The sequence below is a fragment of the Pantherophis guttatus genome, chromosome 1 (genome assembly GCF_059756535.1).
Source record: "Pantherophis guttatus breed Tessera chromosome 1, ASM5975653v1, whole genome shotgun sequence".
In the NCBI taxonomy this organism is placed as follows: Eukaryota; Metazoa; Chordata; class Lepidosauria; order Squamata; family Colubridae; genus Pantherophis; species Pantherophis guttatus.
In genome coordinates, this window is record NC_142063.1 from 60,156,110 (window position 1) to 60,173,016 (window position 16,907).

The window sequence follows — 16,907 nt, forward strand, 5'->3', positions numbered from 1 at the left end:
TCTGTTGCGGCACCTGTCCTTTGGAATAGCCTTAACTATAAAATCCAGATGGCCCCAAACCAAACCTATTAGCCTTCTGTAAGGCTGTGAAGACCTGGCTTTTTCGTTTAGGCGTTAGGGCCAGAATATTAATGGAGCCCAATATGTGCTTTTTGGCACTGTGAATTCTTGTGAGGTCTCTTGATTATTGTATTATTATCATTATCATTATTTTTAATTGAATTTTGTTTCAGTTTATATTGATTTTATTTTTTTAAAATGTGCCACCCACAACTACCAGTGTAAAATAGGCCACCATATAAATTATCTAAATAAACACATAAATGTGCTGAGAAGTGAATGATTCACTCCCATGACTTCCAGAGCTGAGAGGGACCATCACAAGTATCTTCAGTCTTAATCCAACACCTTGACGACTAAAGTTTAATTAAATTTATATCTATTAACATTCCAGTCATTTACTGAATTCACTAAGCCCTGAATTTCCAGAAGTTTAAATTCACCAGGACTGAACAACTTTATACCACAGTTTAACAGAACTTTAGAAGAATATGACAATGAATCTAAATGACAAAAAAATTAATTCAGATTTCCCCTCTGCCATGAATTTATTATTTATTTTATTTATTGAATTTACATTGCCACCTATTTTCCCATGTCAACTCAAGGTGGCTTACAGAATATAAGACCACATTTAAAACAATAAAATAAACAAAAAGAATCAAATAAATTAATATAGTACAATATAACATAATCACCCCCCCCCACCTTCCACCCCGGCCCTGGCGACAGCAGATCACATGAGCCATTTAATGGCCTCTATCTTGCTCTGGGTTCCCCAGGCCCGCTGGGAGAACCAAGTTTTCAGCGCCTTCCGGAAGAGTATTAGAGTGGGGGCCATTCTAATCTCTGGGGGAATGATGTTCCAGAGAGAGGGAGCCACCACGGGGAAGGCCCTTCTTCTGGGTCCCACCAGATATATCTCCCTCAGGGATTGGACCTGCAACATTCCCTGCCAACATTATGGGACCTTTGACACACCAATGTCCCTTAATGCAGCCAATTACAATAGAAGTAGTTCTTGACTTACAACAGTTCATTTAGTGACCATTCAAAGTTACAACGGTACTGAAAGAAGTGACTTATGACAATTTTTTACACTTATGACTGCTGCAGCACCCCTATGATCACATGATTTACATTTGGATATCGACTCCTGGTTCATATTTACAACGGTTGGAGTGTCCTGGAGTCATGTGATCACCTTTTGCAACCTTCTGACAAGCAAAGATAATGGGAAGCCAGATTCACTTAATAAGCTTGTTACCAATTAAACAACTTCAGTGATTCACTTAACAAATGTGGCAAAACTCACTTAACAAACTTCTCACTCCAACAATATAAATTTTGGGCTCAATTGTGGTCGTAGGTTGAGCACTACCTGTACTGTATGGGAGATAACTATTGAACCAAGATTCTTGAAAGGGTTCTAAATCAAATTAAAGTAATATATCAGTATTACTTAAGTCTAAGATTTAAGAGGGGAAAAAAAACCCCGGCGCATCTCTTTTAACTGTAATCCTCTACGTGCTTTAAAAGCGATTTCTATGCCCTGCCTCAAAGAGTCATTGTACAAATAAAAGCCAAGCAGCAGCTAGAGAATAAGGCGCGCGGCGTTCAGAGAGCGGAAGCCCTTCTGGTTTTCCTTCTGAATATGTCGCTATCCGAGAAAAGCCAAGCGAGTGAAAGAATGAAACGCAGAATATAAATCAGAAGCCATCAAAAGCGCAGGAAGCCTCTTCCGTCTCCCAGCCCAGGATTTTTTTTTTTTTCAGACGCGAGCGCATGCGCAGAGTAAGGCGGCGGCGGCGGCGGCGGCGAACGGGGGGGGGCAGAGCAAGGCGGTTGCTGTTACCCAGCATGCTCGGCGTACCCCCCCTCCCCTTGGGTGGGTGAGTGAATCTGGCCGGTGGATGATGGAGCGGAGGCTGTAATGGCGGCCGGCGGCAACCGCGATAGAGGCGGCTCGGGTGTAGCTGGACTCTGACACCCGGGTGCTCCTCTACGCCGCTGGGACTTCCTCCCTGGGCCGGGCACTCCCCCCTCCCCAAGAGCACCGCTGAGGACTCGGCCGGACACACTAGGCGGGAAGAGGAAGAGGGGAGGACTCCTCACAGACAATGGACGAACATCCCGGCGCCGGAGGGGGGATCATGGCGGGGGCTACCCCGCGACCTCAACAGCAGCCACTGCCGCCCATCGGAGGCAACGTTAATTCCCAGCTGCTCAACCAGGGCTGCGCGGGATCTAACAGCGGTGGCGGCGGCGGGAGTCTCCCGTCCCAGCAGCAGCCTCAAGGTCCAACGGCGGTTCAGGAAGCGGCGGGGCCCGGGAGCGGATCGGAGCTCTCCCGGCCCCAGCATTACACTATCCCGGGAATCCTGCACTACATTCAGCACGAGTGGGCCCGCTTCGAGATGGAGCGCGCTCACTGGGAGGTGGAAAGAGCCGAGCTTCAGGTAAGATGAAGCCGGGTTCCGGGCGGGCGAAGAGGGACACAATGAGAGAGAGAGACAGAGAGACGGGCTGAGTTGAGCCCGGTCCGGCTTTAAGGTTGGCGGCGGGGACTTTGCCGATGATGCGGGTAAAAAGGTGGGCGCGGAGGAGAAGGTACCTGTGTGTGGCGGGTCCGGCGAGGCGTGGCGCGGCGCGGCGGGCGTCACTCGGCACGTCCCCCTCGGTGCTCTTCGGGTTGGGCTGCTTTCCCCGGGGCAGCCATTTTGGTTTCTAGCATGGCGCCTGCCTGGCTCGGGCCTGTCAAGAGAGTTGGGAGAGGAGGAGGAGGAGGAGGAGGAGGAGGGGGGCTCCCGTCTCCTCCTCGCCCGGTCGGTCCTAGATATGAACCCCCTGTCTCTGCCGGCGTGGGACCTTCGCCTTGACAGTTATTCTCGCGCTGGGTCCGTCCCGGCCTTATTGCCGGAGCTGCAGGAATGTCGAAGCCGGCTGGACACCTCAGGGAGTTTCGCGGCCTAAGAAAAACCCAAGAGTCATTCATATATACATATATATAAGAGCGCTGTAAATATGAGTGTAACCGGGTCGTTGCATGTGTGTGTCTGTATACACACACACACACACACACACACACACACACACACACACACAGAGAGAGAGAGAGAGAGAGAGAGAGAGAGAGAGAGAGAGAGAACGACTCGGGTCACACTCATATTTACAGTCCTGTCTTGTAAATGTAAATCACGCACACTCAAGGGACCCCAGTTTTTTTTATCTTCCAGAAACAGGAGGCGTGTCCCTTCATTCTTAATTCAAAACACCCCAAAAAGAGATGGAGACGAAGGCATGGGTGACGTTAAGGGATTATCTGTTTAATCCTCTGCACCAGTTTACCTGATTTCGGTGACCTGTGTTTACAAAACGTAAAACGTAGGCTGCTTACAGTATGTTATATTGTAATTGTAGCAAACATGATTATGCTTTTATCAATGAACCAAAATTGGGGATTGTGTATACCTGGTTTTTACTGTGTTCTAATGAGATGACTGGGCATTTCAGTTAAGTGTGTGAATGTAAAGAGGTTATTAACCTTAAAGGTATATTTCAAAATAAACAACGTAATTGACATTTTAGACTTGGTCAATAATAACATATTCTCATGTTAAATTTAGATATGTGTCACGATCAATAGTGATGATTGTGAGAAATAGTGCTACCACGTATTGAGTTAAAAGCAAAGAGATGTGAGGTAGTTCTGAAAAAAAATAAAATGTTGCAATGTAGGTAGAAGATACAACTCTTTGAAAGTATGTGTCCTGACTTGTTTAATGTTATGCAGTTTTACTTTCAATTTTGCATTTTAAGAGAAAAGGGGCAAATAATAGCTATTGATCTTACAAAATTCTTAGGAGGGCAAATGCTGAATTTTGCAAAATGAATGCTGCTGAAAAGCATAATCAAATAGTTTATACAACAGCACTTAGAGAGGTATGCTTCATAAATCAGAACAATTCTTTTGGCAGATTTCTTTTATTTATTTACAACAGCTTGCATGCAGCTCAGTTCCAAGTTGCTTTGAGCAGTTTACATCAGACAACAACAACATTAAAAACAAAATTATAATAATTTCAACAGCAAATATCCTGTAACTTCAGAAAGGGGGGGGAGGGGGGCTAGGTCAATCCTCATTGTCCTTGAATGCTATTTTCAGACGCCTGATCAAGATACCCAGGGAAAAGTTATTTCATGGAAGAGGGACCACCACTGAAAAGGCTTCATTACAGGGTCTCCAAGGTGGTATCCCTGAGAGAAGGAACCCTAACAGGCCTTCTTTCTCCATTCTAATTAAACAGGCAGACTCAACCCAGCTATTATTGGACAAGCAAATTCAGCCTAGAGCAAAGGTAGTAGGGTTCTGAGACATGTAGGTTTATGTGACAATCAGCACATGAATCACACCTGGAAGTATACTGGCAGCCATAATAGTAATGTAGTGTCACATGGACAAATCTGGGTATGCTGGATCACTTCCATATGTGATCAAGGGCAGACCCATGTAGCTTGAAGTTTAGAAGTCCAGCCACAGGATGAAAGAGCATACATAATCCTGGTCATTGCCTGCTCTCTATGAATTGGTCAAAATTATTGACACTCTACACTAGATGTAATTGTATGAAGACCTTCCTGATCGCAAGCTCCATGTGCTGTTAAAGCGGAAGTTATGAGATCAGGAGGACCACCAGATCTGTTATTTAAGAAAGAATCCCATTTTTTGTGGACTTTGGTGATCATGTATGTCTTAGATCAAAGATAAACTTTTTTAACTTATAAAAAGTATTAAGTAATATAAAACTTTTTTATGCGAGGTAAATTGGATCAAATTCCACAAATGAAATAACTTGTTTCTTTTCTTTGTCAGCTATCAGGCCTAAACATTTAAAAACTAGAAATAGAATTTTCAGTTCTAGTGAGTTGGGGTTGTTGTAAATGGAATACTAGATCAATCTCTTCTAGATACTATATTAATCACCCGTGCCATTTAATGTTAGTTTGCATGCAAGAGGGCTGAACAATTCTGTGAGTTTCAGTGATATAATATGGTGAAAACATGAGTTGCCCCCAGCCCCAAATTTGTTGCTGATTAGTTGCAATTGTAAAAAAAATTATGGTACCTTAATTTTAATGGCAATTTTAATTTTTTGTCAACTGATACAGCTGAAGGTCTAAAATATTAGTGCCCTGCTTGCTGTAATGCTGGTGGTACTGTCTCGTAATCAGTTGTTTTTGCTAGGCTCTTGGCAAAATTTTTTGACCTAGCAGAACATATTACTACTGGAATGCACCTTGTCCAAGCCATACTTTCCCAAGCAGATGTAATCAGTGGGTTAGGATTAAGTCCATTCTTACCATTAATATTACAAGACAAGCCTGCTTCCAGTCCAAACTTCTTATAACAGCAAGATGTAGCTTTTGTCATCTTGCTTTCTTTAATTTGTTATAGCCTCCAGATTTGATTTTGATGTAGACATATTTTACAAGCAAACGATAAGGTCTTACTTTACTATATAATAATCTTTTATTTAACCAAATATTGGTTTGGTTGAATAGTTTTCACTTCTTTAAGGATTTTTTCCTCTTCCAGATTCATTTTGCATGTGAAGACTGTTGTATTATATGTGGTTTACCAGACTAGTAATAGCACAATATAATAGCTACAAGTAATAGCACTAAAAGTCATTTCAACATTGTCATTATTATAATAAGCACAGTCTTAAAGAATTGTCAGCATTCATAAAGATTTTGCTTGCTTGACAGAATTTGTTGTAGGATGGAATAAAATCTCTTATGGTACAGAATGCCTGTGGTAATATAAATTATGTTAGAACAATGTGAGGCTGCCTTACTGCTTTAAAATTTTAGTTCAATTACTTAAGGTCAGTCAGATATCAGAAGTGATATCATATACTTTAATTGTAACAGATCTAATTCAAATTTAAAAACTGGTACTTCTTGAGTTATGGCAATTCCTTCAATGATTGTTCAAAGGTATAGCAGCACCTTATGACTGTTGCAGCATCCATGCGATCATTCAATCAACATTTTGGTGCTTGGCACCCTGCCCACACTTAAAACTGTGGGTATGCTTCCAACTCCTCCCACCCTCTGTGCCCCATCTCTATCTTTTTGAACCTCCTGTCCCACCATCCTAGCCATGTTTTTGCTACTACTGTTGACCAGGTTGATCGTCCTGGCCCTTTGCAAGGCAACTGATGGCCACAGGAGGACTTTCCCTCAAATGTGCATTTGGCGGTTTCATCGTGAGACCTCTGAAAAAAGGCATCACATGGGCAACAGCTCCCTCAAAAAGAGCCAGGGTAGGCATGCCTTGTCAGCAGAAAAATCAAGAACATGACCAAGGTCAACTGAGGCAGGGCAGCACAGGGTAGCATGGCTATGGAGTGAGGGGTAGTGAGAATTGTTGGTCTGGCTGCATCTTTGTACCGCACTGCTGAGCTGAGATGGCTAGGGCTTCCTGGAAAGGTTGGGGCTTTGCACTGTTGGGCAGGGGTGACTGGGGTTTTGCACTGTTGGGCTGGAGTGGAGTGGCTACAGCTTTTCTTCATTCTGCTGGGCTGGGGAAGCCATGGCATTACATTGCTGCGCTGTGCCTTCATGCAGTGCTATTGGGCTGAGGTGGGGCAACTCTGGTAGTACAGTGCCTTGGTAGTACAGTGGTCTAAAGCACCCTGTTATTAAGACCAGCTGCCTGCAATTACTGCACGTTCGAATCTCGCCAGGCTCAAGGTTGACTCATCCTTCCATCCTTTCTAAGGTAGGTAAATTGAGGACCCAGTTGTGGGGGCAATAAGCTGACTTTGTATAAATATACAAAAGGATGAAGGCTATTGCTTAGCACATTGTAAGCCGCCCTGAGTCTCCGGAGAAGGGCGGCATATAAATCAAATTAAAAACAAAAACAAAAAAAACCTCTGGCATCATGCTGGATTGTGTCTCAGGGGCATCTTGCAATCCCAGAGCTGTGGCATTCCAGGAAGCCTTTGAACTACAAACAACCGCACAGTTCTGGAGTTGCTCCACAAGGCAGGGTGAAGGGCATCAAAAAGGGCAGAGGTTGGGGGAGAATAGGTGGTTGGGCGGAGTTGAAGGGGAGGCAATGGAAAAACTGATGTTTGAGGTGGGTCTTTGCCTAATGGCAGGTGGGATTTGGTTAACAATGGCAACTAAGAGTCCTGTGATTACCATCACTAAGTGATGCAGTCATGTTATATCATGCTTTACAACTACATTACTTAGCAATGGAAATTCCAATCCCAGTTTCCATAGTAAGTCAAGGACTACCTGCAGATTAAGTCATCAAATAATAAGAATATTATAATTTATGTATTTTCTGTGGTATATTGTGAAAGATAGAATTAGAGTTTCAAGTCAATGCTTCCCAGCAGCCATTGTTACATGATATAATGTGAAGGTAAAGAATCTGATGCCTTCAGTTGTTTTGAACTAAGAATTTCATAATGTCTTAGTTTAAGGAGAAAAGTCTTATCAATCCATTTCATTCAAAATTTAATAGTGAACATGCACAGCCACAAAACAGGAAGGAGCACCCAACCTCCCTATTTGGAAGAGGAACTTTTCTCAAACTGATTAATTAACAAGGTGGAGACTTCCATTGCATAAGATTAGATCTAGCATATGTTCCGCCTGGTTTACTGATACCAGGAAAAGCTCATAGTGATATTTCAGGAATGGAGTATTGAAGTTGTTGAACTCCTAACGTGAAAGGGACTGATCTGTTTTTTGTTATTTTTGAGCTAAAGATTCAAATGTTGACAGAAAAAAGAATGGAAATTCCAGTTGCCATTTTTGAAAACAGTTTTTATATACGTTCTATTTTTATGAAGTATCAAAACTAATTAAAAGATATAGATAGATTCATACAACAGTATTAAAGGATGAACTTCAAAACAAATAAGCATACTCCTCTTTCCCCAAAAGGGAAGAAAATCCTTTGAAACTTTGCAGTTTAAAGATTGATAAACAATATATAAACAACCCATTGCTGGAAATCAGTTGTAGATTTCTCTTCTTTCTATCACTTCCCATGTCCAAAAAGTTCCTAATTCCTAATAGAGTCAGTATACAGGTAGTCCTCGACTTGCAACAGTTCATTTAGTGACCATTCAAAGTTACAATGACACTGAAAAATGTGACTTTTGACCATTTTTCACACTTATGACTGTTGCAGCAACCCATGGTCATGTGATCAAAATTTTGGGCTCAATTGTGGTCGTAAGTCAAGGAATACCTGTATTGGAAATTTAGCCAAGAATTTATTTTGTGTGTGTGTGTGCGTGTATTCAGGATGTTTAATGATTAGTCTTGGGGTTCAGTTTAATAGGATAAGGCCAAACCTATTTCATCTCCAATACTATTAAAAATACAAATACTATCTGCTGATTCATCTTCAATAACAATGCTTATTAAATATTCTTTGACCATTTTGTTGGTGATGAATTAACCTCATTTGACAATAACTGAAAGCTAATTTCATATTGTTCAATATGAATAATCCACTATTGATTCACCAAAATGGGACATACAAGCTTCGTGTTTAATTTCATCATTTTCTATAATAGAAGGATTAGTGCTTAGATCAGTGGTTCTCAACCTGTGGGTCAGGACCCATTTGGGGGTCGAACGACCCTTTCACAGGGGTCGCCTAAGACCATCAGAAAACACATATTTTCAATGGTCTTAGGAACAATTTTATGGTTGGGGGTCACCACACCATGAGGAACTGTATTAAAGGGTCGTGGCCTTAGGAAGGTTGAGAACCACTGGCTTAGATGCTACAGTATATGAAAACACTGTGTAAATTATATTATGACTGCCTACATTTGCATCTGTTATATGTGGGCAATATTCATTATTTTTGGTTATAGTAAATAGCTTTTTAACCATGGCCTTTAGCTGACTGTTAAAAAGAAAAAAATATATAATAATAGGTGACTTATTCCAATGAATAGTAGTGTGAATCCATTTTTCTTTGAATAGTGTTATTAGTCTATTAGCCTCATATTCTAAATCATGGTATGAGCTGCCTCCTCTCTTTCCAGCTGCATGTACTCAGTCACTGATTTTTGGAGATTTCCATTTTATCATGAAGTTACTGGTTTATAAAGTTATTGTATGTTTTTATTTTGTCTCCTAGAGCAGGAGTCCACAACGCCCGGGCTGTGGCCTGTTCAAAACTGGGCCTTGGGAGAGATGGGCAGGGTGAGTGGAGCTTCACATGCAAGCACAAGCACCCTCTGCTCAAGTGCCCTCTACTCATGTGCTTGCCACTCGCGCGAGTTGAGTTTTGTGTGTGAGTGCAAGCATCTGCTGTTCGCTTGTGAAGCTCCATTTGCATGAGTGGTGGGCGCATGTGCCCGCCACTCACACAAATCAAGCTGTGTGCATGCCACTCACATGCCCTTCCTCCCGCCAGGCAGGGTCACCAAGCTGGAAAGGTTGGGGAAAGGTTCTAGAGGCACTTATGCAGATGAGTAGTCTGAGAAATCAGAATGTGCTACATGATGTTTACATTGAGAATGTGCAGATAGAGCTTTTTTTCCCCAGAACATTTTGTTTTCCTTCAGTTAGTCTAGTTCAAGTATTTAAGAAATGGTACTGTAATTGATTGATTGATTGATTACGTGCCATCAAGGTATTGTCATCTCTTACCAACCCAACTAGACAACTCATGACCCATTGAGTCATCATTCAATTGCTTCACTATTTTTATATAGCTAAAATTCTAGAAATTTTTATATAGCTAAACAGATCAACAGAATGATGAAAGACAGGCAAAAAAGCAGTGGGAGTGGGAACTTTCTGCTGCTTTCCCACTGACTTTGTGGGAAGCTTTCAGGGAGAATATCAATAGAGAAGCTGGGAGGGAAGCTTGCAAGTTGCTTAAGTAAGTATCCTACTGGTGCACCCTCCCCAGTCCCTCTGCAATCACTCACACAACCCTGCTCACCCTCCCTGACCTGTGTAACACCTTGCATAGCCCCTATAGCTCCCACTGTAGCTGTATACCCCTTCCATGACCCACACCCTTCCACATGCTACCCAACCTGTGATGCACTGTTATACACCCTCCATAATCCTTGCTGCACGTCTTGGGCACCCATCTACACCCTGATTGATCTGCATCATGCCTGTGTTGCACCCCCCCCCCAGTCCTTCCTTGACAGAGCAGTAGACTGTCCCATAATGCTCCATTTCACTTAATTAAAGGTTACAAACAGATATGAAAGGTTTTTTTGGGGGGGTGCAGATACACACACACTCACACATATTACACACACACACACACACACACACACACACACACACACACACACACACAAATGCAGGCCGAATTGGCAAAAGAAAGCTCAGGACTGTATTAGTTGGAAACATGTAGAAGAGGCCTTCATCCTGCAGTGAATAGACAATGGCTAAAATGATGGTGATGATATATAAATGCATTGCGTGGATAAATTTATTGCAGAAGGGGCAATCTATATGATTGATTTTATCTTGTGATAAAGTGGGATTAATAGGTGGGGGTACAAGAAGGAAGGCATGCATAGGATTTGGGTTGGATATATTATATACTGTCTTTAGGCATAGATGCAGTATTAAAGCTTCAAGATGCACAAAAATTCAGAGGGTTTGGGTCTTTTTTTACAAGCTATGATAAGATTAAATGCAGAAAAAAGGTTCAATTAAAATGGGAAGTAATAAAATAATTGCAGAGATAACAAAAACCACAATTTTCATACAATAACAAAATAAATGAAGTACAATATACTAGTATATAATGTTTCATGGGTATTCATTAAGAAGTTCATAAACATCACAATTTTTAATATTTACACATTCATGTATACATAATTATAGAGCTTTGACACGATATCTTATTGTAAATATTTCAAAATATTTAATAAATACTCAAGATTGTGCTGCAGCACCCTCTAGTGTTTATTGAACTCATGATCCATATCCCTAATTAAGGGAATAAGGATTGTTGGAAAAAGGAAAATCTCCTCAAAAGTACTCTAGATCATTCAATAACTTCTTGATGTCCTTATTGAGTATGTTTATTTTAAAATGTGTTTTTAATTAAACTGATGAAATACATGTTAATTTGAATGTCAGAACTAAATAATTTCATTTTAAATATAATGATCTCACACTGAAATTAATTGTGATTAATAAGAATACTAACATGATTTCATATACATGGTGTACTAAAAGCTAGGCACTATAGATACTTTATGATATAAATTACATTAAATGTTCAAATTTGTTGCCATTTTCATATAAACACTTCCTTATGAGTAGTCCTTGACTAACAACCATTTGTTTAATTAAATTACAACAGCTGAAAAAAAATGGCTGGTCCTTGCACTTAATGGCTGACTCACTGTCCCACAATTCACTATGGTACAAAACTTATTATGTACATCTTATGATAGAGATGTAAAACATATACTCATGCACACAGAAGCTCTCATATATATATTTACATATATCCTTTTACAGTCCTACTCACATACACAGTCTTTCTTCAACACTGCAATATGCTTCTTGCACCAGTCAGATGGACACTTGTACAACATAGATTTTCAACATTCTCCTCATACACATATGTACAATCTTCCCACATACAGACATTAAGTAATATTGTTAAAGACCTTTTTTCTTTTTAAATAGATGTTTAAAAACATAACAATATGAAAGAGCAAAAACTATAAACCAAAGATTATCAAGCTCTATAGAAGTGGGATTTTTAAAGTAACATTAGTGCTGCGTATAAAAGTGATATATCAATTTAATATTTCAAAACCATTGTTGAAATAAAGCCAGTATTCGGTACTTAACAAAGACAGCCAGATCATCTAGCAAAAGAATCATCTAGCAAAATGAACACTTAATAAAAGTTTTCTGTATAAAAGTTTCTCTAAAAAAAGTCTAGTATTATTTAATGAATCAAGCAGTATCTAATAATTTAAGTATATAAAAATCATTTTTATTTTAAAAGACATTTCAGATACAGTAATTATAATCTATAATTCCAAATTTGGTTTCCAAATGAATTAAATTCTCTATCAGACTTATTTTTCAATTTATGAGGTTAGTTTTTAATATTGAAGCATACTCTCTTTTATTCCAATAAAACTAATTTGAAAATCATGATTTAGTTACTGATGCCAACTTAACTGGAATAATTTCAACCTTCCTTGAAAAGAGAGAAGGGGCAATTGTATGGAAAAGAAAATATATTTTCAGCTGTTTCCCTTCAATTTAAGAGAACAAATGGATATTGCTGGTAAGGAGTCTGTCTGGGATCACAGTAGGGGCCTAGCAGGAAGAAGGTCATGGCTCAAGGGGCCTGATTATTGTGGGTGTGCTTAAGAAGATTGACCGGGAGCTTTTGCTTCAGGCTCAATAGTACTAAGCTTTTATTCTTAATAGTATTAAGTTTTAATATTATTTAATGGTTTCTGTTATTTTTATTGATTTAAAATGTTTTAGTATTTTGATTGTAATATGTTTTTTGAATTGTAAATACAGAAAGAAATAAGTAAGTTCTGCCTCATTGCACTTTTCTTTTGCAGTTCAGTGTATATTTCCACAATGACTTTTTTCACCATTATTTCTCAAATATCAATGTAAATTTTAAAGGGAAGAGATCTGTGGATTTTGCTGGTATTTTTGTTCTGCTCTTAAGCTAGATAAGTATAGATAACAGCTAGACCTAGACTGGAGAGGCCCAGATTCTAGCTCTTGCTGGACCATAGAAACTACTGCATGACTTTGGACTAAGCATTCTCTCTTAGCCTAACCTATATTGCATGCTGCTGTGGGAATAACAAAGGGAGAGGAAGCCTCATTTATATAATCTAAAAAAATGGGTCAGAATCTGATACAATAAATTAAAAAATATGTAAATTGAATACTAGAGTTAAATTGGTGGAAAACTATTTTTTTCTTTTTCATATTCTCTTGTAAATACTTCTGCTATGTCCTTCAGAAAGCTTGGGGTCCCTGTGGAAGATTCTGAAATATATATAGGGACAATAAGAAGAGGATTGAGGAAATTTTTAGTTACACAAGTGAAAGTCCAATACTGTAGCATAATTTTAGAAGTCACCTTCTTTTACTGTTTATAGTGATTAAAAGAAATAAGACATCTGGGAACCTGAATGCTAAAATAAAAGAAAATAAATAAAAGAAAATATTCCTGCTCCTGTGTGCTGTTGTTTTGAAATCTATAGTTCTTATGTAATATCAATTTCATTACATTGTTTAGCTGAATTTATACTGAATGCCTAAGTAAGAAAATATTTGTTTCCAGACTACTCAAACCACATGAACAACCAATCTCCAGATTTCATGAGATATTTTTTGTGGGATATTAGAGGTGAAGGAATGAAAATGCTGTATTGCCGCAAGTGCTGTTATGTTTTGCACTTTTCAACCAAAGCAATCAAGCAAATTTTTTTGATTGACATATTCCTTAAAACTTCAACTAATAATGAAATTTCACCATAGGGACTGTTAGTATACTAAGAGTGCTGCTTTAAAGTTTTTTTCTATGTAATTACAGTATGGCATTTATGCAAAGCTGTGGTTCTTTTATTTGTATCTGGAATCTTTCTTATTCCAGTTCATTAAATGTCATAGGATTAACAAGAACTGATGTAATGTAATGATGAATAAAGCATTTCAATGCTATTGAGCTTCTTGAATAGAGAGTTCCCCTGCGTTTTCCTGTGAGGATTGTATTGTTCCTGCTTTATTTCTGTTCCTGGACTTATGATTTAGAAATACATATTTGTTTTTGAATGCTGTTCTGAACAAGTTTACTGCAAAATAATAATTTATTAGGAACAGGGCAGTTAGAGTGACAAAACATTGTATTTATCACAAAGCAATACAATCTATAGATTATTTTCTTTTTGTTGATAACATCCCTGTAAATTCTTCTAGCAGGCATAGAACATAGAATTAAAAGATGTTATGTGGTATATTGTATAAACATAACTCAAATGAAAGATAATTATGTTACCATTTTGTATTTTCAGGCTCGGATAGCATTTTTGCAAGGCGAGAGAAAGGGTCAAGAAAACTTGAAGAAAGATTTAGTAAGAAGAATAAAAATGTTAGAATATGCATTAAAACAAGAAAGGTATCTATCTCATGTTTCTCAACTGAGAAGTTTATATAAAATGCTTTTGTATTAATTAACTTGACATTGATAATTGAAGAAAATTGTGGAATTTGAATATTGGTCTGAATGAAAAAGAGTAATATGGAACTAAATTCAGTTAAGTAGGAAGTGCTCTTGGTCCAAGATTTGGGTTCAGCCTGTTCAAGATAGGGCTAATCCATCTGAAACAGCAGATTAACTATTACTTAATTACAGGGTGGAGGCTATGACAAGAATGAATTTGATACTTATTTAATGTGCTAGGTATGGCTGAACCAGTTGGTTTCCTGCCTTGATTGTTTCCCAAATTGTCTATTTCAATGTGCTCCATTAGAGTTCCCCTTGAAAAGTGTTCTGAAGCTCCAGCTGATGGAAAACTTGGTAGCTAGGCTACTAATTGGTACAAGTACTACAACCATAATATTTATTGCTTTGTCAGTTGCTTTCGAGGTACAATTAGAATGTATTGATGTCGTTTTATATATCCATACATGGCTTTGAGCATAACTATGTGAATGGTCTAAGATTGTTATGAACTTCTTTTAATTAGTGAAAGCTCTAACAAGAATTCATATACAGCAGTCTATGATTTGGAGATTATTCCCTCATGTTAAACTCTACACTGTTGAAACCCATTGCTGGTGTCTAGTTACCTTTTTTTAATTTAGAAGACAAAATCAATTAAACAGGATATTTGCTAATTAAAACACTATTTGATATTTCCAAGTCTATCCGATGACCAAAGGCAGTTCGTAAGAGCAATCTTCACTGGCATATACTTCTCTTCTCTCCTTTCCTCTTCTCTCCTGGGTGCAGTGGAAAGGTTTAAAAAATCATGATTTAGCAATCACAATTAACCTTTGTCATTGATGTCCACATGCATATTAAGGGAAGACTTTGATTGCATGATCATGATCACCATCTTGAATTCTTTGAAACCCTGTCCCCTCCACACTAGTCTTCAAGAAAGAACTTTTTGGACAAAGCTTAATAGGAAAGATAACAAACATTATGAAAAACTGGCCCCACAGCCCTACCAGACAGGATGCCATAGACAGTGATGGTGACATTGATCATTTCCTTTAATCATAGGGCCAGTCTCCTGAAGGGTGATTTAATTAGCCAAGATCAAGTAGATGGTAGCTCTAGCTGTCAACATGCAGTGTCCACATACTTGTGATTTTAATTTACAAGAGTGCAAGGATTAATGTTTAGACATCTTTGTATGAATGTTGTAAGGAAAATGCAAATATAAATTTTATTTACTAGTCAATTCACTTATGTTTTTCTTTTAAGGGCAAAATATCATAAACTAAAATATGGCACAGAATTGAATCAAGGTGACTTGAAAATGCCAACTTTTGAATCAGGTAAATATCTATTTATAACTATTGTATTTAGCTCACATTCTTTTGTCCATCTTTTATACCAAAATAAGTCTTTACAATCAGTATTGTTTTGTATTGTGATTAAAATTGGGTTTCACTTTATTCACAAAAGTTATGTGATCTTTTTCAAGTTTTCTTAGTATTAAACTATTAGCCTGAAAAAGACAGACATTTTGGGTTTTAAAACATCATTTTTATTATTAAGTCCAAAAATTATAATTTAACAAGGCAGAAGAATTTCAACTTTTCAGCGTTGTTAAAAATATTTACAAAAGAACAGAAATGCTGTTTCTTGATATCTCCATAAAGTAGTGTTAAAGCCCATAAGTGTGGGAAAAATTATAGAACATTTCTAAAGTTCTGGTGTTCTACCAGTTGACAGAGAAATAATCTTGAAATGAAGAAGATTTGGACAAAAGTGAATCTTCAAATAAGTGGATATCCTTTGAAAATCACCTCCAAGAAATGTTGTCTAAGGAGCCACAAAGAATCCTAAAATAACAGTCAGAATTCCACAGGCCTTTTTTGCCTTGGTTAAAGTTAGCAATTATGATTCCATTATAAAACAGTTGCTAGGTGGCATAAGAGAACAACAAGGCAGTAATTGTTAGTAAGAAGAGTATTAATAGTGAGTTCAAATGTACTCCAGACCATCTGAATGAACCTATAAGCTTTGGAAGAATGTTCTAGGACACGGGTGTCCAACTCGCTGCATCACGTTGCCGTCACATGATGTTTTGCGATGTTTTTCCCATTCACAGAGCTGAGGTGGGCGTGGCCTGCATGTGATGCATCCAGCCCTTGGGCGCCAGTTTGACACTCCTGTTTTGGGACAAATGACTCCAAAGTAGAGGTTTTGGTGTTACGTGTGTCATTATACCTGGTGGAAACCAAACATGATAACCTCATATTGCCTGTCAAAAAAGAGTGCTGTGGTTTGGGGGATGCTTTTCTACTTCAGGATATAGACAATTTGCTAACATTGCAGGAAGCATAGATTCTGCTTTGGCTCAGAAAAATTCTACAGCAGAATATCGGGTAATTTGTCATCTAAACCTGAAGCTCAAATGATTTATGCCACAGCACAATATTCCCAATTTATAAGCAAGTGTGTGAGAAAACTTTGTTTATGAGCTAAATGAAACAAATACCACATTTCAGTATTACAGTTGCAAGAAAAAGTATGTGAACCCCTTGGATTTACGTGGAGTTCTCCATTGAGTTTTGCATGAATT

The 16,907-nt window shown here is 38.6% G+C and overlaps 2 protein-coding genes across 7 annotated transcripts in view; one reads left to right on the top strand and one right to left on the bottom strand.

Moving 5' to 3' along the window:
* Positions 1-2,805, bottom strand: part of AP4S1 (adaptor related protein complex 4 subunit sigma 1) — a 28,622-nt gene extending 25,817 nt beyond the window's left edge. For 2 of the 3 annotated variants that reach the window (XR_004591463.3, XM_034417976.3), the window contains exon 1: positions 2,675-2,805. The gene's annotated coding sequence lies outside the window, so the exon portion shown is untranslated. The remainder of the gene's footprint in view (positions 1-2,674) is intronic. The other variant, XM_087875063.1, reaches the window with a different exon arrangement.
* Positions 1,834-16,907, top strand: part of STRN3 (striatin 3) — a 41,513-nt gene continuing 26,439 nt past the window's right edge. For 2 of the 4 annotated variants that reach the window (XM_034417971.3, XM_034417973.3), the window contains exons 1-3: positions 1,834-2,519; positions 14,160-14,263; positions 15,581-15,654. In XM_034417971.3, coding sequence (XP_034273862.1) covers positions 2,181-2,519; positions 14,160-14,263; positions 15,581-15,654 — 517 coding nt within the window. In that variant the 5' untranslated portion in view covers positions 1,834-2,180. The remainder of the gene's footprint in view (positions 2,520-14,159; positions 14,264-15,580; positions 15,655-16,907) is intronic. The other 2 variants (XM_034417974.3, XM_034417975.3) reach the window with 1 other exon arrangement.